Source organism: Meriones unguiculatus, chromosome X, assembly GCF_030254825.1.
Source record: "Meriones unguiculatus strain TT.TT164.6M chromosome X, Bangor_MerUng_6.1, whole genome shotgun sequence".
Taxonomy (NCBI): domain Eukaryota; kingdom Metazoa; phylum Chordata; class Mammalia; order Rodentia; family Muridae; genus Meriones; species Meriones unguiculatus.
Genome location: NC_083369.1, coordinates 89,563,936 through 89,585,739, shown reverse-complemented (window position 1 = coordinate 89,585,739; position 21,804 = coordinate 89,563,936). Strand labels below are relative to the sequence as shown.

The following is a 21,804-nucleotide window of genomic DNA, read 5'->3' as shown; positions in this document are numbered from 1 at the left end:
TGAAACCTGATAGACTAGGATCAGAGGGAAGGGGAGGAGGACCTCCTTTATCAGTGGACTGGGAGAGGGACACGGGTGGAGAAGAGGGAGGGTGGGATTGGGAGGGGAGGGGGGAGGAAGGTACAGGGGGGATACAAAGTGAATAAACTGTCATTAATAAAAATAAAAATAATTAAAAATATTAAAAATATATATATAACAATTAATCCCACCTGGATTTTTTTGGCAAATAATATGAACAAAAAAAGTTACCTTATTTTCCACAATTAGCCTATTGTCTCATAATTATTCATATAATCATACTTTCTTTTATAATGGTGTTTAATTAGATGGTAAATTCTTGCATATTCTAGAGTCTGTTTTTGTGTTCTTTCTGTTTCATTGAGCAATGCCATACAATTTTAAGAATGGTGTATTATAGACTTAAGTTTTTAACAAAGACAGGTCAAAAAATTCGCAATGCTCATTTTTCAAATTTACTTGCTGAATTTAGTAGATCCAATTGCTAAGGTTTTACTGGGAAAAGCAATGTCCCTGTCCTTTATCTGACAGAATAACCCAGAATACTGGACTGTTGAAAGCCTTTGTTTCTTGATCTATAAAATGAGAAAATATTTTTTTTAACTGATATCCAGTGTAGTTATAAAGATCTGTTTAGTCAGGGTTATCTAAAGAGGAATCACTGACAGAATGAATATATATGTGCATGTATATTGGGATGGCTTACAGGCTATGGTCTGGCTAATCCAAAAGTGGCTGTCTCCTTATGAAAAGGTCAAGAATCCAGTAAGTAGTTTCAATCCATGAGACTGAATGTCTCAGCAGTCTCAATTTACTGCTAGATCCCTGGAAGGTTCCTAAAGAGCTTCCGGTTTTCAGTTTATGTTCCTTCTTCCGTGTACTTTTGAGTGGACTGTCATCAGAAGATGTGGCCCAGATTTAGGGTGAGTCTGCTGGCTCAAATAATCTAATTAAGAAAAATCCCTTACAGGTTTGCCTAAAAACTTGAGTTTTAGTTGATTCCTGATTTTGTCAAGGTGACAACAAAGATTACCCATCACAAGATTGAGGGAACTTCCTTCCTTCCTTCCTTCCTTCCTTCCTTCCTTCCTTCCTTCCTTCTTTCCTTCCTCCCTCCCTCCCTCCCTCCCTCTCTCTCTCCCTCCCTTCCTTTCTTCCCTCCTTCTCTGTCTCTTTTTCTCTGTTTTTCTGTCTTTCTGTCTCTCTCAGTCAGGTGTCACTATGTAGCTCTGGCTGGCCTAGAAAACACTATGTAGACCAGGCTGGCCCCAAACTTAGAGGTATGTCTGACCCTACCTCCCAGATGCTGAGATTAAAGGTATGCCCAGGTCCTTGAGTTCTTTGGGTTAGGTGCTATGCGGGTTTGGCATTGAGCTCTTTTTCTCCCACAGAGCGCTTCGACCATCACTGCCCCTGGGTGGGAAACTGTGTTGGAAAGAGGAACTACCGCTACTTCTACCTCTTCATCCTCTCTCTCTCCCTCCTCACAATTTATGTCTTTGCCTTTAACATCGTCTACGTGGCCCTCAGTGAGTATAGGGGAAGCATCTGTCACTGGCTGACAGTGGGTGGGGAAAGGCTTTCAGAGCAACTTAGGGGAAGGTGGATTTCTGGTGACACTTTCACTCAGGAGCAGACAGAAACAAGTAGTATCGTCTGTTCTTGAGCTGAACCACAAATCTCAGCTCACATTGGTAGATATTTACTGAGTATTCTGGCCTTCTCTCTGGCCATCTGTTGCCAATGATGACCCATAATTCCTGAGTCACATCCAGAGTACTGAATGATTCTGAAGTGATCCAAAAGGTTGGCTATATATTTGCCTCTATACACCCTCTCATTCTGTCTTGTAATATATATATGTGTGTTGAGTAGTAGGACTTTGTCCTGTTAGTGGATCATGGTATATGCAAGAGATGGAAAACGCACACCCACATGCCTGCATGTGCACATACACAAAACTGCTAAGGACAGGTAGAGTATGGAGCTAATCACGTGGTCTCGACATCTCAACTGGATGTTGCACAAGGCAGCAGTATAGGGGAGACAAAGGGTTTTTCTAGAGAACTTCTGGTTTCTTTCCTCTGTTCCTATCCCACTGCATGTCCATATTTGCAGACTGGGAAAAGGAAAGGGAACCTAATGCTTGGTTTCTCCCTGGACCTGGTCCAATGCTTATTCCTGCACTGGAGTATGTGGGGAATGTGAACTCAGTCACGAACTTGCAGGTGCAGAGGAAAGTCTTTATCCTTGCCCTAGCGGGACCTTCTTTCTTACCAGAGTATATAGCACAGGACAGGGATATGAGGAAATGGATAGACACTAGCACTTTTATTTATTTTTTAAATAGTTTTGACTAAAGTCACTAATTTTTCTTTCTGCCCCTCTTCCCAATTTCACAGAATCCTTGAAAATTGGCTTCCTGGAGACATTGAAAGAAACTCCTGGAACATATCCTCCCCTGGCAGTTTGTCTATGTGAAGCCATCTTAAACTGCTTGCCAGCATGTTTTCTTCCTGCGGTCGTCCCACTATCTAGTTTTCCAGACATCAGCAAATGCCAAAGCCTAAAATTAACATGTGTAGTCTTAGTGTTAGCAAGTAGAATGGGAAATTGTCAGGGCTTTAAGGGAGGCTCGCTCCTCACCTCTGTCTTGGCTGCCTTCAGTCCTTCAAGAGTCCTTCTAGTCTCAGCCTTGATTCATCTAGTTGGCTGCTCTCTATCTAAATACACTTTTATGCTATTTGCTGGGAACCCTACCCTCCTGTTTCAGTGAAAGCTTATTTTGTGCAGTGACTACATTTATGAAAAGGGAATTTAGAAGAGATTTGGATAAACCACATCTTGTTACCATCCAAATGATTTTTCATATATAAAGTTTATTTTTTGGTGGGATTTCCATAAACAATGGTGGCCAACAATGTTTAGCTTTGGCATCTTACTAAATATCCTCTTCAAATAGCCAATGACAAACAGGGCAAGTGATACACACTACAAATGCTTTGTAGTGAGCAAACAGAAATGCATTAATGTTCATAAAAATATCCAGTGAAGTTTAGAAATCATCTATAATTATATGCAGATAATTTGACTTTTTGTGATACTGGTTCTGAGAGGTAAAGATGGTATGACTGAGATCAAAAATATTGTCTGAAGCATTAATTTTCCTATCTCACATGAGTTCTCCAACATTCCTTAACCTAACCTCACTGTTCTGGAAGTCCTCATTTGCTTCTTCACACTCTGGTCTGTTGTGGGATTGACTGGGTTTCACACTTTCCTCGTGGCTCTCAACCAGACGACCAATGAAGACGTGAGTCAACTTTCTCATCTTGCTGTGTATCTTCCTTCTCTCTGTGACCATTTTCTTGTTAGTGCTAGGAAACCATGTTTCCAGAGCCTGGAAAGATGAGACAAGTGGAAATGAAACCTGGCTTGGGAGATTTTTAAATAAAGGTGTAGAACAGGCAGACAGCTCTGTTTGAAGATTAATGCCTGTAGAACATTAGGAAGAGGTTGGAAAGTTGGATAGGCATAATGTCTTTTGGCTGGTTATAGGTCCTTAAAGGCCTAGTTGAAGTTCTAGTGTGATGGAACATTTCTACAATTGCCATACTTGCTGGAGAGACTGAGACAGGAAGATCTCAATTTGAAGGCTATTCTGGGCCAGCTTGAATTACAAAGCTAGACCTTTTCTCAAAACAAGAAAACAATAACAACAAAAGGGCTAGTTGATGCTCTAAATTTGGAACAGAGAAAGATAATTGAACCAAATAAATATTTACTTTTAAGGAATTACCAGTTAATATTATGGATAATGAGAAAAATATAGTTGAACAAATAAATTTCTGTAACTTTACCTTCTAGATATCACTTTTGTTAGTGGTATGATTTGTCATCTTCTAAACTTGTCTAGATTTTATATTATTTGTTTACGCAGAAACTGTATTTAAAATTAATTTTTTATTTAAGATATTTGTACATTTGTGCAAATATTTTGATATTTTGGTCATATCCTTTTCTATCCATCAACTCCTCTCAGATCTTCCCCATCTCACTTCATGTTCTTTTTCTCTCTCGTAAAAGAAAGTAAAAAAAAATCAGAAGACAAAATTCTGTCTAGAACAACAAGAAAAAATTACCAAAACAAAGTAAAACAAAACAAAAAACACGAAACACCAAAACAAAGCATAGAATCTGTTTTGTATTGTCCAACTCCTCCCAGGCATGAGACCTACTCTGGAGTGTGGTTGTTATATCCAGTGACACTCCATAAGGAGAAAACTGACTTTCCCTTTCCTAGAAGATATTAATTGCAAATAATTTCTTGGTGATTGGTAGGACTTTGTGTTCACTTCCCCTTCTCTATGCTGGGGTTTGTCTGCTTTGAACTTGTGCAGTTCTTGCGTATGCTGTCACATATCTGTGAGTTCGAATATACACTGTATTTTAACATAAATGTACAGTACATGTTCATTTTTCATGGTAAACTATTTCTTTCCTATTAAAACTAAATTTATTAAGCAGTATGTACTTGTATGATGTCAGGGGACAACTTGGTTTTCTTCCTACCATGTGATTCCTGACGATTCAGGCCATCAGGCTTGGTGACAAGTGTACTTCTTTACCCACTGAACTATCTCCCTAACCCCTATTTTTGTCATTAATTTTGGTTAATATATATATATATTTGGTTAATATATATATATATATATATATATATATATATATATATATATAATACATGTATATATGTAAACCAGGTTGGCCTAGCACCCAGGCTCTTCCATCCTTGGCCTCCCAAGTTCTGGGAATGCAAGGTGTATGGCATCATACCCAACATCTTTAACTTTTATAAATGTACAGTTCAGTGACCTGTAGTGCATTCCTATTACTGTGTAATTATTGCCATTATCTACCTCTTGAACTTTTTTGTCATCCCATGCTGCATGTATTTCTTCAACATAACTCTTGAATGTAAGCACTGGCTTTTATCTTGCAGATCAAAGGATCATGGACAGGGAAGAATCGAGTGCAGAATCCCTATAGCCATGGCAACATTGTGAAAAATTGCTGTGAGGTGCTTTGCGGCCCGTTGCCCCCCAGGTACTGGAGTAAAAAAAATGCATTGGCTTCTTAAGATGAACTACTCAAGCCTATCATCTTACTTGCTCTGCTGCATTCTTCTGCACGGACCTTCTTGATACCAAATAGGTCTTCTTGGGAACTGACACATAGCACCATATCTACATGGGCCATAAAACCATGGGCCGGTTATTTCATTTGTTTGTTCCCTGGTTAATGTGCCATCCTCTAGTTTGCAGAAGAGTAAATGGAAGATAGATGTGTGCTGGGGTCAGGACAGATTGCCAAAGGCATGTTTGGGCTTTTTAATGTACATACCAAGGCTTAGTGGGGATGAGCTGGTAGAAGAATGCATGACAAGTCCTTGATTCATTCTTCTGTTTCTGTCAGTGTGCTGGATCGAAGGGGTATTTTGCCACTGGAGGAAAGTGGAAGTCGACCTCCAAGTACTCAAGAGACCAGCAGTAGCCTCTTGCCACAGAGTCCAGTAAGTATTGCAGACTTACACTGTGTAGGTGATAGGGACTGTGCAGGCTAACTCCACATCTTCAAAATATAACTGCAGGATTCTGTACCCTAATCTCTCCAGCTTCACTGTCTCTGCAGCTGCCCAGATACTGCCTTCAGATCTGTGTACCTTTGATGTAGATTAAGATTGATTCATTTCTTCTAAGACACATGTTGAGCAGTTATTCTGTGCCAACCACTTTCATAGGTGCTAGGGCTACACGAGTGAGCAAGTCGAATGATGCCCTGACCTGAAAGGATTTACTGTCTGATGGAGATGAAGGATAAGAACATAGAAGATAGGGAAACATAAAATGTTAAAGAGGCAAAGATGCAACCAGAGGACCATGTTTGAGTTATACAGGTGTGAGCATTCTCCCAGGCATCTTGGTCAAGATGTACTTTATAAAATATGTTCCGAAAACTATTTGAAATTTCTTTGGGTTTTTGTTTTGTTTTGAGACAGGGTTTCTCTGTAGAGCCTTGGCTATCCTGGACTTGCTTTGTAGACCAGGCTGGCCTTGAACTCACAGTGATCCACCTGCCTCTGCCTCCCCAAGTGCTTGGATTACATATGTCCACCACCATTGAAATTTCTTTTTAAGAGTTTTATTGAGATACAATGCACATACCATATAGTGTCTATTTCAAATATAAAATTCCTGAGTATAGTATGTTCACACTTGTATGATTTTAAAATTTTTAAATTAAGAAAATTAAATTAAAAAAATTCCTCAAGGACTATTCATGGAGATAACCTAGAACCCTGACAATGCAGCCACTTCTGATGAGAACTGATAGACTAAGATCAGAAAGAAGGAGAGGAGGACCTCCCCTATCAGTGGACTTGGGGAGGTGCATGCATGCAGAAAGGGGGGGGAGGGCGGGACCGGGAGGGGAGGAGGGAGCAGCTTATGGGGGGATACAAAATGAATAAAGTGTAATTAATAAAAGTTAAAAAAAAATTCCTCAACCTCTGCTTTAAGAAACCTTGTATACCTTTAGGAGTATGGTCTGAAGATGGAACCCAGGACCTCATACATGTTAGGCAAGGGCTTTACCAATGAGCTCCCCGGGCCCTGGAGTAATAATTTTAATGCTGATCTGTGTTACATGTGACAGTACTTGTTCCTTTGTATGGCAGACTCTTACCCCATCACATGGATGTACCATATTGTATCTATCCATTCACTGTTTCCACATTTTGTTTTTTATTTTAAAAATTTTATTTATCGTTACTATGGGGTGTGTATATGTGGTACGTGTGTCTGAGGGTAGGCATGTGTTTGTCACCCAGTGCACATGTGGTGGTCAGGTGATGACTTTTAAGAATCAGTTCTCTCTTCTCACTGTGGGTTACAGGGATCAAGCTGAAGTCATCAGGCTTACTTGGCAAATGCTTTTACCTGCTGAGTCATCTCACCAACTCTGTTTCTACCTTTTGGTTATTATAAGCAATGCTACTATGAGCATTTCTGTGCAAGTTTTTCCACGGACATATGCTTTCATTTTTTTTTTTGGCTGTATTCCTAGGAGTGAGATTGCTGAGAGAGGTGGGAACTATTTATATAAATAAAACATTAACATCTTTTGGGACGCTGCTGAGATACATTCTGAAGTGGTTGCACCATTTTTCATTTTCACTAGCAGTATCTGATAAATTATCTGATCATTTCTTCTGTAGATGTGAAGTGTTATCTCATTGTGACTTTGATTTGCATTTCCCTGATGACTAATGATGCATACATCTTTCCATATATGTAATTAGTCATTTGTGTATCTTCACAAGGGAAATGTTTATTCAAATCTTTTCTTTGTTCTCTCTCTCTCTCTCTCTGTGTGTCTGTGTGTGTGTGTGTGTGTGTGTGTGTGTGTGTGTGTGTGTGTGTGTAAGTAGGTAGGTAGGAGAGCAGTGGATAACTTTTAGTGTTCCTTAAGTGTTTTCCAGCTTCATTTTTTGTTGGTTTGTTCATTTGTTTGGCTTTTGCTTTTGTTTGTTTTTTTTCAGATAGCCTCCCTGACTGACCTGGAGCTCACCAAGTAGAGTAGGCTTCCTGTGCATCACCCATCCCCCCCTCCAATGATCCTCTTGTCTCTGTCTCCCCAATGCTGGGGTTAGAAATGCATGCTTCCACTCTTAGCTTTCTCATACCCTGAGTTCTAAGGATTAAACTCAGGTTCTCATGTCTACACAGCAAGCACCTTATGCCCTGAGCCGTTGACGTAGCTCATATGTTTTAAATATTGTGTATACATTTCTTTTTTTCTTTTATTGCTCACGTTTTTGGTGCCATGTCTAAGAAACTATTACCTAAACCAAGGTTGTAAAGATTTATTCCTCTGTATTTTCTAAGATTTGTGTAGTTTCAGCTTTTACAATTATATCTTTGATTCATTTTGGGTTAATTTTTATACATGGTAAGAGGTAGAGAGTACACATTTACTTTTTTATTTTTATCTGTGGATATACAGTTATCTTTCTACCATTTGTTGAAAAGATTGTCACCCTTTTTGTATTATTTGGACACTGTTATTAAAAACTAACTGACTGAAATGTGTGGGTTTATTTCTGTCCTCTCAATTATAGTCTGTTGATCCATATATCTGTTCTTATGCCTGTATTATACTGTCTCTGTTGCTTTAGCACTAAAAAGTTTTGAAAACAGGAAATACTATTCCTTCAACCTTATTTTTTATGCTTGTTTTGGCTATTCTTGGTTTCTTGAAATCTGAATGAACATTAGGATAACTAAGAGCTTATTAGTCTCTTTGAAGAAGCCAACCAGGATTTTGAGAGATTATATTGACTCTATAGATAAATTTGAGGAGTATTGCCACCATAACACAACTTTTCTGAGCCATTAACATGGTTATCTTTTGCTGGAGATGGAGGTAGTGTCCTTGCAACACATGCATACCCACATGCACTCTTACACAGAGGAGAGACACAGACAGACAGACACACACACAGAGGAGAAACACACACACACACACACACACACTAGATAGATAGATACCAGAAAGAGTGATTTGTCTCTTTGACTGTTATCTCTGCTACCATGTCATGATATAGTGAGACAGTAGCTCTCTGCCAAGTAGGAAGGGAACCCTTACCAAAAAACATGGGCTATCTTTTTATTCACTTTGGTTTTATTTGATACTGTAGGTTTTTATTTATTTTTTTAATTCTCTTTTTGGTTTTTCAAGACAGGGTTTCTCTGTGTAGCCCTGGCTGTCCTGGACTTGCTTTGTAGACCAGGCTGGCCTCAAAGTCACACAGATCTGCTTGCCTCTGCCTCCTTGAGTGTTGGGATTACAGGCATGAGCCACCGAGCCTGACTGTTGATGCTGTAGTTTTAAATGTATCTTATGTTACATAAATATTTTGTTCTTTTTAACATTAATGTAAATGAAGTTGATTTCCTAATTTCATTTTTTGCATTGTTCATTAGAGTATTGAGAAATGCAATTAATCTTTGTGTATCAGTCTTATATTCTGAAACTTAGCTAAACATGTTTTTCTTCTAATAGGTTTTTAGATTTAAACTTTGTTTCAAAATAGAATCTTATTTTATGTGCATACTTTTTGTAAGATTATTATTCTTTTTCCCCTTAAACCTTTATTTTACTTTTTAAGGGACTGTAAGTATGTTTACATGTTATCGTCATCATCTTGAATATCATTTTTCTGATGAGACTGGTCCCAAATAATGACAATATAGGTTAGTGGTTCTCAGTTGACTACAGGAGGGCATGTATTTTAGAATCACTTAGGAGGGTCCTGAAGAGATGGCTCAGTGGTTAAGAGCACTGGCTGCTCTTCCAGAGGACCTGGGTTCAATTCTCAGTACCCACATGGCAGCTTACAGCTGCCTGTAACTCCAGTTCCAGGGGATCTAACACCCTCACTCAGACATACATACAGGCAAAACACCAATCCTCATAAGATAAAAATAAATAGTATTAAAAAAAAAGAATCACTTAAGCATCATTTTAAACTGTATGTGTCATTTAAAGCCACTTTTTTTTTTTTTTTGGATTCACTATTCTAATAAATTGTCCGTTAGGACAGAAATGGGATTGAAAACCATTGGCTCAGACATTGTTAGACAAGCACAGTATAATATTCTGTTGTGGTGGGTATGCTTGCGTATAATTATTTATGGCTCATGTTATTATCATTATTTATAATAGTATAAACATCTGTCCATAACAGTTAAGAATAGACCTGAAATAATCCACAAGTGCATTCTGCTGAGACAATGATAGCCTGGGCTTGGATGTGAGTTTGGTGACTATGGCCTTAGTGTCACTATGGTCAAATGTTTTCAAGGAAGAAGTCAATGCCTTTGGATTATGTGCATTTGGACCTTAAGAGAGAGCTTTGTGTTGAATCTGCTTGCTTTTACTTCTCAGGCCTCAACAGAACATATGAACTCTAATGAGATGCCAGAGGACAGCAGCACTCCGGAAGAGATGCCACCTCCTGAGCCCCCAGAGCCACCACAGGAGGCAACCGAAGCTGAGAAGTAGCCTATCTATTGAAGAGTCTTTTGTTTGTGTTTCATTAGGGCTATGAGAGATTTCCGGGGAGAAGATCAACCTAAGACAGAGAGCATCTAAGCTGTCCCTTATTACTATTTTTCATTGGTCTTAGTCACCCAATTGCACAGTGGCATTTTCTTGCTGCAAACTTTTTCTTTTAAACTTATGGACTGAAGACAATGGCAGAAGACGCCACTCACCACTCGCATGTGGCAACTGGACAAATGGGTCTCTTGGGGCATGGTATTGGGTTTCCATTGTCTGAGCCACAGCTGTCCTTGCACTCTCCTTCTCTTCCCTCCAGATTGTAGCTCTCCTGATGGGGCTCATTGGTCTCATTCTGGGGCTAAAGATTCTCGAGACTGACTGAAGTCCTTTCCAGCTGCTGCGTGGCCTGAGTCCAGAGGCACTCACAGAAACCTCTGGCCAGGGAATCCTAACCAGGCTCTTGACTCCTTCAATACTAATGAGGATGGGAGAGGGAGGTTGGAGGATTCTCCTGGCTACAAAGTGCCAGCATTGCCAGCCAGTCCTTTTGGAATAGGGCAGGTATTGTATTTATTGGTAGCTTCTCCTTTCTCCCTCTATGCATTCTCTAACATCCACATCTCACTCTTTCCCCATTAGATGATATACATAAGTAGTCATAGTAGAGAAAGCAAGTTACATTTCTCATAGATTCTCCAGAAACTTCAATGGCTGTGCTATTCTCAGTAAGCATTGATGAGATGCCAACAGCATAGCCCCTCACACTCTCTGTCTCATCTCCCCTCTTTTCTCATTAGCCCATTTTAATTTTCTTATTTTGACTCCTGCTTCCGTTGGGAGCAGGAATGGCAGTAATAAAAGTCTGCACTTTGGTAGTTCCTTTTCCTCAGAGGAAGCCTGAGTGCTCACTTAAACACTACCCCTCAGACTTCTTGTGTAAGGCCTACAAAGGCCCTGAATGCACAAATGGGGAAGCCAAGGCACAGAGAGGCTCTCCTCTCCTCTCTACTCCTTTCCTCTCCTCCTCTCTCTCCCCCTCTCCACTCTCCTCTACTCTTCATCCCTTCAAAAATAAAAAAAAGGAAAAAAAAGGACTAAACAGTACTTCCATTAAGCCTTGGCTGAGTGAGGGAAAGCCCAGAACTGCTGCCCTCCCGGGTATCCCACTCCAAGGCCTCAGTGCACCTCTGGCAATGGTAACCACACCATGGGCTTCATCCAAGCCCTACTCTTCCAGCACTTCCACCGGCAGAGTCCCAGAGCCACTTTCATCCTGGGGGTGGACTGCAACCCCCAGGCAGCTCTGATCAGGACCCTCACTATTTCAGGGAAGAAGATCTATGTATTATATGTGGCTATATTTCCTAGAGCACCTGTGTTTTTCTCTTTCTTAAGCCAGGGTCTTGTCTGGATGACTTACGGGGACAGGGAGGGGTGTGAACCACAACTTTTAATCTATTTGAAGGCAATTAAACTGTGTCTAATGCAAGCTGCCTGCCTCCTCCTTCCCCTTCCATTTCAAGAACCACCATGGGGTTGTGAATGTGTTTGTGTGCTGGGTCAGGGGGTGGGTGGAGGGTAGAAGGGATTGCTTGTTATTTCCCATGCTTTCATTTTCCAGGGTACCCTTGAGTTGAAGAGATAGATACCTCTCAAATTCAACCTCTCCATTGATCTATTTAATTCTGGGCCGAAGTTTATCTTATTCTGGACTATGAACACAGGACTTTTCAAACAATATACAGTGTGAACAAGACTGGGAGAGTAGAGGGATTACACTTAAGAGAACACGTTCTCTATTAGGATATTTTTTTGAAGTAGATGGACACTGTTATGTGCAAGTGGGTCTTGGTTTTCGAAGCAGGCTCACCAGGGCCTCTCCTTGGAAATGTTTCATTAGTGATCTTCTACAAGTGATGGCATGCATTTCTTTTCAAACGGTCTATAATCAAGACTCCTATCTCACTCTTTGCAGTTACTTGTATCTAGTGACATTTGGCTGCTCCCAGGTTTCTCTGTGTCTTTCCATTTTGGTTGTTTCAAGATTTGAATCGAATATTCCTGGGGAAAGAGTCATTGGGAGAGAGATTGTCTCAGATTCCTCTCCTGTCTGTTTCTCCTTTTGTTGTTGTTGTTGTTGTTCTCTCAGTTTTGTTATTACAGTGAGATTTCAGTTAGACCAAAATTAGGGCAATCATAGAGAGTGCGGAAGTTACTTTTTTTTTTTTCCCCAATCAGCCTATTTCCCACAGGACTCCCCTTCTAGTCAATACTCAGGCCAACTCCACTCTTGGGCCAGGGTGGGTTTCTTTCCTCCCTTGACTTACCTCAGTTACTCTTCTTCTGCCCCAAGAGCTTTCTCTTTCTAGTGGGAAGAATCAAAATGAAAATCTTTTATCTCTAGCGAAAATGTTTTGGGTTTTTGTTTGTTTGTTTTTGTTGTCTTTTTTTTTTTTTAATCTGCTTCCTTACACTCTTTGCTCTCTTTCTCTTTCTTTATAAATCTTCTGTATTTAAGACTTTGGCCTGAAGACCTGTCCCATTCATATCAAATACCAGCTGGGACTGTCCCTAGTCTGAGCTCTGATTGGAGGATAGACTGAAAATTTGATCTTTCTGTGGGGAAAGAGACCTTATATTGTTTGATGTTTTCAATGGCTGACACTCTCCAACTCTCCCCTTTCTCTCATTCCTCACACTTCCTATGTACCCATCCCACTTCCCCAGGCCAGGATGGTTGGCACTGATCCAAAATTGCAAAGGAAGGGGAAATGTATGTCCTTTTGGCTCTGGGGGCTTCCTGGCCCTAGTTGAAATCATTATTGCTCCTTTTGCATTTTTCCCCAGGAGTGGGGTTTGATTAGAGGTGGGTTCTAATTCTATAGCAGCTAAATTCCGTTCTTCCCATCTGACCATCCTGCCCTTACCCTCAGGTCCCTTTTCCTACTGACTAAATCTCTTTAACTTGTTTGGGGGAAAAGTATTTTGTTTTAAAATCTATTTTCTAACTTAAATGCAATTTAATATGTAAATCTCTGCACTTTTGTGTGAGCCTACAAATGTGTATGTGTTGGGGTTTTTCACTCTCTGGTATTTCTTAATAAAGAAATCTTTCTTTTGGGGGGAAGCCAATTAGTGAAGGAGACTTGAACGGTTTTAGAAATACAGGGATGTTTGTTTCTTTGTGATTCTGCCTGATTTTTTTATTTGAGTCTAGTATGAGTGACTGGGCCCTTGCCTCACCTTTGGAAACTGGCTCCTCTCCTTTCCACTGAGAGGGCCCTCAAATAGGTGGTCCAGATAGAGACCTCTCCTGTATCTTGTACCCCTCTGGGACCACTTAGATTGGCTCAAGTGGTAACCTAGCAACTTAGCCTCTTTCTTGCTCCCTGTAGCCTGACCCTGTTAGTCCTTTCTTCCAGCTCAGTTCATTTTATACTACTGAGGCTGGGGCCAGGCTAGAGAAAAATCACCAAGAGATCACAGTAAATATTTTTTTTACCCCTAAGGATAGTATTTTTCTTTCTTCTGGTGCTATTAAAGAGTCATGTTCCCAATAATTCCAAAGGCATTTGTGTCACTTTTGAGAATACATTCTAGGAATTTCTTGCTGTTCTCAAAGGCTCAAACTCTGAATATCATTAGTTTTAAAGGTTGTAAGCCCGAGACACACAAGAAAAGGGTGTTGGTGAATTGTATGTTTTGGGTAAATATAAAAGGGGAGTAAGCATACACATACATCTCAAGAACTTTCAAATATCACATTGGACATAAATGAAGGTGGGAAAATGGTATAGTTGCCGGTCCTAATTATTTTATAAATAAATACAAGATGATTCTATAATGTGAATATACACTGATTTTCCAGAAACACAGCCACTGTGTAGATTGTAGAGATGTGGTGCTTTACTTTGTTTGGAAACTTGCTAGGAGCTATTCTTGTCACTGTAGTGTCATTCATGGGTATTGAAGTGGCCAACACAACCTACCTTATGAGTCTATGTTTATATTACATTCAATAGTGATTCTTCAGATAGTAGGCTATAGCTCGTACTTTATTATATGTCTTAGACTAATCATTCCCAATTGTTTATATTAAAACATGTTATCTTATAAATTACTTTCTTTTATTTTTTCCTTTATGGTATAGCTAGTACAGTAAGTCCTTCATTTCCTTGAGTTCCATATTCACACATTCAACTAACTTTAGATTTAAGATATTCTTTTTTAAAATTTTTATTTTTTATATTAATTACAGTTTATTCACTTTGTATCCTAGCTGTTACCCTTCCCTCATTCCCTCCTAATCCCTCCCTCATCTCTTCCCATGCCTCTCTCCAAGTCCACTGTTAGGGGAAGTCCTCCTCCCCTTCCATCTGACCTTAGCCTGTCAGGTCTCATCTCATCAGGACTGGCTGCATTGTCTTTCTTTGTGGCTTTGCAAGGCTGCTCCCCGCTCTGGGGGTGGGGAGGTGATCAAAGAGCCAGCCACTGAGTTCATGTCCCGACAGTCCCTGTTCCCCTTACTAGGGTACCCACTGAAAACTGAACTGCCATGGGCTACATCTGAGCAGGGGTTCTAGGGGTTATATCCATGAATGGTCCTTGTTTGGAGTATCAGTCTCAGAAAAGACTCCTGTGCCCAGAAATTTTGGTTCTGTTGCTCTCCTTGTGGAGCTCTTGTCCCCTCCAGGTGATTTAAGATATTCTTAAAAGCTTCATCTTTCCTGGGTGATGTTGGCACACCCCTTTAATCAAAGCACTCAGGAAGCAGAGGCAGGTGAATCTCTGTGAGCTCAAGGCCAGCTTGTTCTACATAGTGAGTTCCAGGCCAAACAGAGCTACACAGTGAGACCCTATCTCAAAACAAAACAAAACCAACCTGCATCTGTACTAAGTATGTACAGACTTTGTGTGTCAATATTCCATATTACAGTATAACAATGGTAATAACATTTACATCGTGTTAATTATTATAAGTAATCTACAAATTACCTTAAATACACAGGACAACGGTGCCTAAGGTCATATGTATAATATATAATTTTTATGAGTATCTAGAGATTTGGGTATCCCTAATAGTGAGAATGACAAGACCAATAATACATGGAGGCCGAGGAATAATTATACATAATCATGCTGGGTTTGGAGGATTAAGTAGATTATGTTAACTCTGTAGTTCATTTCATGGTTGTAAAAGGGGCAATGCAACATATTGCATATAGCAAGAGAGTGTTGAAGTTGAGAACCAGTGGACCAGGTTATTTCATATTCCTTTCTAACTCAAAATATTTAGGAAGCTTAGAAAGGAAAAACAGCAGCAACAACAACAACAAAACCTTGTTTCTATCATACCCTTAATGTGCTTTTAAAAAAATTTCCCTACTCACTACTGAAAATTAAAAAAATAAGAGAACTTTCAAAAATCTGTAAACTCCCCAAGATATAATAATCACTATTGATGTTTTGGTACAGTCTTTTCTAGGCTCTCTCTAGACTCTCTCTCTCTCTCTCTCTCTCTCTCTCTCTCTCTCTGTCTCGGTGATTCAACTAGAAATGTAGTTATTATTATTATTATTATTACAGAGCTGGGAATTAAACTTAGGGCCTCATGTATGCTAAAGAATATCTCTATCACTGAGCTATATTCTAAGTTCTAAATAATATTTTAAAATCTGCTTTCTATCTTAGCATTTTCTATATCATTAGGAGTTTTTATAAGTCCTTCTCTGACTCTATAATATGTCTAAGACTCTCCCTCTAGAGTCACATATTTTGGAGTTTCCAGCTTTTAATATAAGTGATGCTGTGACCAACTTCTTTATATATGAGCATATTGATTATACCTTTATATATTTCTAGAAGCAGAACTACTGAGTCACAGAGAATGCTCTTTTACAAGCTCTTGGGAAGATTGTTGCTTAGAAAGACTGTCACAGCATTTTTCTGTCAGCATTGTATCAAAAAACATGCTTTAACCGATGCCATTCAAACATTTGGTGCAGTAATTTGATAGTATAACTCAGTGTTGTATGCTCTATATTTTATTGGTTAAACAGTGAGATTAAGCATTTTTTTTGCACTTTTAACCTACTCTATATTTACTGACATTTGTATTTTTTTCTGTGAATTATCTGTCCAAGTCCTTGATCTGTTTTCTTTTGGTGCAAAGTCATTTTCTAATAAATCAATCAATTAGAGCTTAGGACTCAAATTCTCTCATGGTTCTGGAAATGAGAGGACCCTTTATTTAGAAATGTTTTTACAATTCCAAAACATGATCTAGAGCTACGTTCTTGACATTCCATGTTTTTTAGTTTTCTTTTTTTTAACACTTATTTTTATCATTTTAATATGTATGTTTGCTTGTGGGATTGTATCACATGTGTGCAATGCCTGCAGAAGCCAGAAGAGAGCATCGGATCTCTTAGATTTGGAGTTATAGAGAGTTGTGAGTCACCTAACATGAGTGCTGGTAACTGAACTCAGGTCCTGTACAAAAGCAGTATGTGTTTTTAATCACTGATCCATCTTTCTAGCTCCCCCCGACTCTTCCTTTATTTTTTTGAAATTCATCTTCCTACTGTCTTATCTGTGAGCTACTACCCATCTATTTGTCTATCAGTAGTTATTTGTCTATTCCAACTTGGTGTTTTATGTTTGAATAAGACACATAATGATTATTTGTCACAAAATACAGGCTCTGTTGAACAACATAGCTGAAAGGAGTCTATTGATGACATGGGCCATGCTGCTTGCTGCTTGCTTGTGCTCTCATATTCATAACCTTTCTCCAAATTAAGTACAAACTTATGTAAAGTCACTTAAAGAGTTACCAGTAGAGCCAAGACCAAAAGGAAGATGCACTATCAAAATCCAGAGCTTTTTAGTACAACCCATTCCTTCTATGTTAAGTGGGTATAAATGGAGTTTGGATTACTGCAAATAGCATTTGAAGTCTGATTTGTTTCACATTCAGTAAACAGTTTCTGAGTATTGAGCATGTGCTAGGGCAGAGGTTCTCAACCTGTGGGTTGTGACCCTTTTGAGAATCAAATGAGCCTCTCATAGGGTCTCATACCAGATATCCTGAATAACAGATATTTACACTATGATTCATGTCAGTAGCAAAATTACAGTTATGAAGTAGCAATAATGTTATAGTTGGGAGCTCATCAAAACATGAGGAACTGTATTAAAAGGTCACAACATTTGGAAGGTTGAGAACCACTGTGCTAGGGTTAATTTAGAAGAAACTGCATTGCTGACTTCATTCTCTCTTAAGCATGTTGACATACAGCAATCGTTTTTAGGATTATTTGTCATTTGGAGTTTACAGGGTTGATGATTTTTCCATTTTAGTGATCTGACTGTATTGTAGTAAGGCTGACAAAGGGATGGTTCCTGAGTTTTTGTTTAAAACTTAAATCTATTCAATTTTTCTCCACCCCCCTGCACTTAGGTTGAACTTGTGGTGGGGTTTCTTTAGTATTGAAAGTCAGGAAGTTGCCTTGCCAGTTCCCACAATCAAATTAGCTGTGCTTTTGTGAAGGTCATTGAGTTGGGTTCATTCTGGCTTTCTGACGCTATCTCTAGAGGTCCCAGAGGCAATGGTATACAAATGCTATATTGGTCACTGTGAAGTTATAGGAAAAGGTGAAGCCTACATATCAAGTACTATAGAATTCCATTTATTTAAGTACTTCCTAGAGGAGGAGTCTTGGCTGAGTCCAGAGGAGAGGCAGTTCCTTCCCAGTTGATTGTGTTGTTGGCTGAATAATAATGTAATATGGCCACTGAATAATAATGTAATGTGTGAGAAGTGAAGGTAGATTCTATTGTGTAAGAGAGCTGGGAGAACCACTTTTTTTCCCAGCTTGAGAACCTCATCCTGAATTTCCTGAATTGGGAAGGGGGGAGGTGTCAGGCCATGCTGGGACTATGGTGATCAGTGTGCTTTTTTTTTTCTTCTTTCCCTTACAAAAAAAGAAAAGAAAAGGAAAAAAAAACTGCTTTTTTTTTTTCCCGATATTTCAATGTTCTTGGCTCCTGTGGTCCAAATACAGCCTCCACTCCTGGGAAAAGTCTGATGGGGAGCTCAGAAAGTGAGTGAGAAGTTGGAAAGTTACCAGCAGAATTGGGTCCTTTACCATGTGTTGGCCCACACTACCATAGGGGTTGGGGTCAGGTGAGGGTCTGTGAGGAGCTGGTTTGAACCTGCATGGAGTGGTCTTAAGGTAGTATCAATGAGACAGGGAATCTATAAATGAGAAGGGAGGCAGTTTAGCTGGTATGTGCCAATGCCTGGAACTGCTTCCCCTGAGATGGGAAGAAGGAAAACTTGTCTGTTTTCTGTTCTTCTTGTGATCACTGGGGCTGTTGTTTGGCTACCTCCTTTCAGTCTGTAATAGACCTACTGGCCAAAATGAATCCTATGTCTTTGAGCTATTCTTCTACTTGTACCCAGACCATTCTCCAGGGCAAGGGAGGATTTCAAAACATCATTCTCTCATGAGTTCTTTTTCCAACATTTCTCTTTCTTCATCTTAGCACTAATGTATAACCATCACCCAGGGTTGTATTGTATATATGTTTTCATTTTATGGTGTTATGCATACTCGGTGAGATGAGTTCCACTTCTGAGCAACACTCCAGTCCAGTTTAGGGATTTCTTCTGGTAAAAGGAGCCTGTGGGGCAAATGATATTTTTTAAAATACTTTGGTCATTAGTTACTCTCAGTCCTCATCTTGCCAGAAACTTTTGTCCTGTATTGAAAGCCAGAAGTTTAGGCACTATTGATTTGTTAATTTGGTTAAATCTAATTATATATAATAATTATATATAGTAATATATTATATACCACATGTGGTATATATATTATACATACACTTGTTTTTTGTTTTATTTTGGTTTTTGTTTTGTTCTGGTTTGGTTTTTTATGACAGGGATTCTCTGTGTAGCCTTGGCTGTCCTGGACTCACTTTGTAAACCAAAATGGCCTCAAACTCACATCAATTCACCTACCTCTGCCTCCCTGAGTCCTGGGATTAAAGGCATGCACCACCAAGCCTGGCTGTGTTTTTGTTTTTCTGAGACAGGTTCTTGTTATATATCTCAGGCTGCCCTGGAATTTTCTGTATAGTCTAGAATGATCTCAAAATTCCAGATCCTCCTGCTTAGCCTTTCAAGTGCTGTGCATCACCATGACTAAAAATGTGACTTTTTTTTTTTCAAAACTTGATATACCATTCTTTTTTTTTCCTCATATATAGAAAGTTCTTAAATAGTTTTACAAGTCAAAAAGGAAAAAGTATGTGGAAAATGAGGCCCTCATTGGCTCAGCCCTGAGTCTATGCTTTTCACCTTTAGGGCTGATCTTTACAGTTTTTATTCTGTATGTTTTTCTCTTCTTAAACATATAATATTTGTCTCTCTTCTTGATATAGCAAATCTTTACAAGAAAGCTGAACATTATATAAGTTAAAAATTTGAAAGTAATTAAAAATCATAAAGATTTCCCTAGGTCATTAGTTTACTGCAACATGCTGCTACCAACCAGTTGCTGTGTAATTTAGTATGAACCCACTGTACTGTAATTGGCCATTTGTATTGTTTCTAATTTCTTACAGACACAATTGTTGTGCATATCTTTATCAGTATATTATTGTACACTTGCGTGGCTCCTTGTGTATGACAAATTGTGGAAGAGGAAAGGCTGTGTCAAAGGGTCAGATTTTTTTTGAAGCCCCCCACATCTATTGCACAGCTTGTTAGCTAAGGAGAAGTGTAATACAGAGCTTAAGGACATGGGCTTTAGGGCTGAAGAGATGGCTCAGCCATTAAAAGCACTTGTTGCTTTTGCAGAAGACCTGGATGTGTTTCTCAGCACCAACATTATGACTCACAACCATCTGTAATTTCTGTTCCAGATAATCCAACACCCTCTTTTGACCTCCCTGGGCACCAGGCACATATATGGTGCATATTTATATATTTACATATGCAGATAAAACACTATCACACATAAAAAATATAATTTAAAAAAGATATGGGTTTGGATGTCATGTAACCATCTTGCCCCTGTGACTTTCTAGTCACCCTGCCTAACTTCTCAGCTTGTTTGTTCCTCTGTAAATTGGATGATGATGATCATGATGATAATATCTTCCTCAATATATAAATGCTCAGTAAGGGTAGCAATTACTTAGCCATTCTCAGGGCACATATTTCTTGGGGGAAGAGAATGCTCATAGCTTTCTGATACCCAGAGTCCCTAGCAGCAATATGGCTGAACAGCCTAGAAGTAGATTGGCCCCATATTTACTCTGGTAGCATATCTCACTCTAAGTGGCCCTTCTTTTTAATTTTTTTTATATATTATTATTTATTCACTTTATATCCCAGCTGTAGCCTTCTTCCTTGTCTTCTCCCAATCCCACCCTCACTCCCTTTTCTCCTCCCATGCCCCTTCCCTAATCCACTAATAGGGGAGGTCCTCCTCTCCTTCCATCTGAACCTAGCCTATCAGGTCTTCTAAGGACTGGCTGTATTGTCTTCCTCTGTGGCCCGGTAAGGCTACTCCCCCTCAGGGGGAGGTGATCAAAGAGCCAGCCACTGAGTTCATGTCAGAGAAAGCCCCTGTTCTCATTACTATGGTACCCACTTGGAAACTGAGCTGCCATGGGTTACATCTGTGAAGGGGTTCTAGGTTATCTCCATGCATGGTCCTTGGTTGAAGTATCAGTCTCACAAAAGACCCCTGGGCCCAGATTTTTTGGTTCTGTTGCTCTCCTTGTGAAGTTTCTATCCCCTCCAGTTCTTTCTGTCTCCCCCTTCTTTCATAAGATTCTATGCACTCTGCCCAAAGTCTGGTTATGAGTCTCAGCATCTGCTTTAATACCCTGCTAAGTAGAGTCTTTCAGAGGCCCTCTGTGGTAGGCTCCTGTCCTGTTGCCTGTCTTCTCCCTCTTCCGATGTCCATCCCATTTGCCTTTCTGAGTGAGGATTGATTATCTTATCCAGGGCCCTCCTTATTGCTTAGCTTTTTTTAAGTGTACAGATTTTAGTATGATTATCCTATATTATGTGTCTAATATCCACTCTCAAGTTCCAGCTATTATACTCCTAAGCATATATCCAAAATATGTTCAAGTATACAGCAAGGACTTTTGCTCAACCGTGTTCGTAGCAGCTTTATTTGTAATAGCCAGAATCTGAAAACAACCCAGATGTCCCTCAGTTGAGGAATGAATACAGAAATTCTGGTACATTTATACAATAGAATACTACTCAGCAATTAAAAAGAAGGAAATTATGAAATTTGCAGTCAAATGGTGGAAACTAGAAAAGACCATCCTGAGTGCAGTATCCCAGAAGCAGAAAGACACACATAGCCCTTCTTAGTTTAGGTAATATACAAAGGAAGCCCGTGCCACTTTCCAGGAAATGGTGATGCTTTAGTGTGTCCAAGGTAAAGCTCAGGAGGAAGGAAGTCTCAGCAGAAAAGCCCTGCAAATCCTAGCTGTTCTGCTTTTGTTCCCTGTAAAGCCCCTCCCCCCAATGTAGGCTCTTCTTCACAGGAATGAAGGGCTTTAAAAGGCTCCTGTTTAAGTGATTATAGGAAGAGGAAGTAGCTCTTGCTTAGCCAGCTCTCAGAC

At 39.5% G+C, this 21,804-nt stretch overlaps 1 protein-coding gene across 4 annotated transcripts in view; it reads left to right on the top strand.

Annotated features, from left to right (window-relative positions):
- Positions 1 to 11,635, top strand: part of Zdhhc9 (zinc finger DHHC-type palmitoyltransferase 9) — a 37,694-nt gene extending 26,059 nt beyond the window's left edge. For 3 of the 4 annotated variants that reach the window (XM_060375539.1, XM_060375537.1, XM_060375538.1), the window contains exons 5-6: positions 1,413 to 1,550; positions 2,424 to 3,327. In XM_060375539.1, the coding sequence (XP_060231522.1) occupies positions 1,413 to 1,550; positions 2,424 to 2,797 (512 nt within the window). In that variant the 3' untranslated portion in view covers positions 2,798 to 3,327. Of the gene's footprint in view, positions 1 to 1,412; positions 1,551 to 2,423; positions 3,335 to 5,023; positions 5,128 to 5,496; positions 5,594 to 10,029 lie in introns of those variants that run through there. The other variant, XM_060375540.1, reaches the window with a different exon arrangement.
- Positions 11,636 to 21,804: the final 10,169 nt, after the last annotated feature.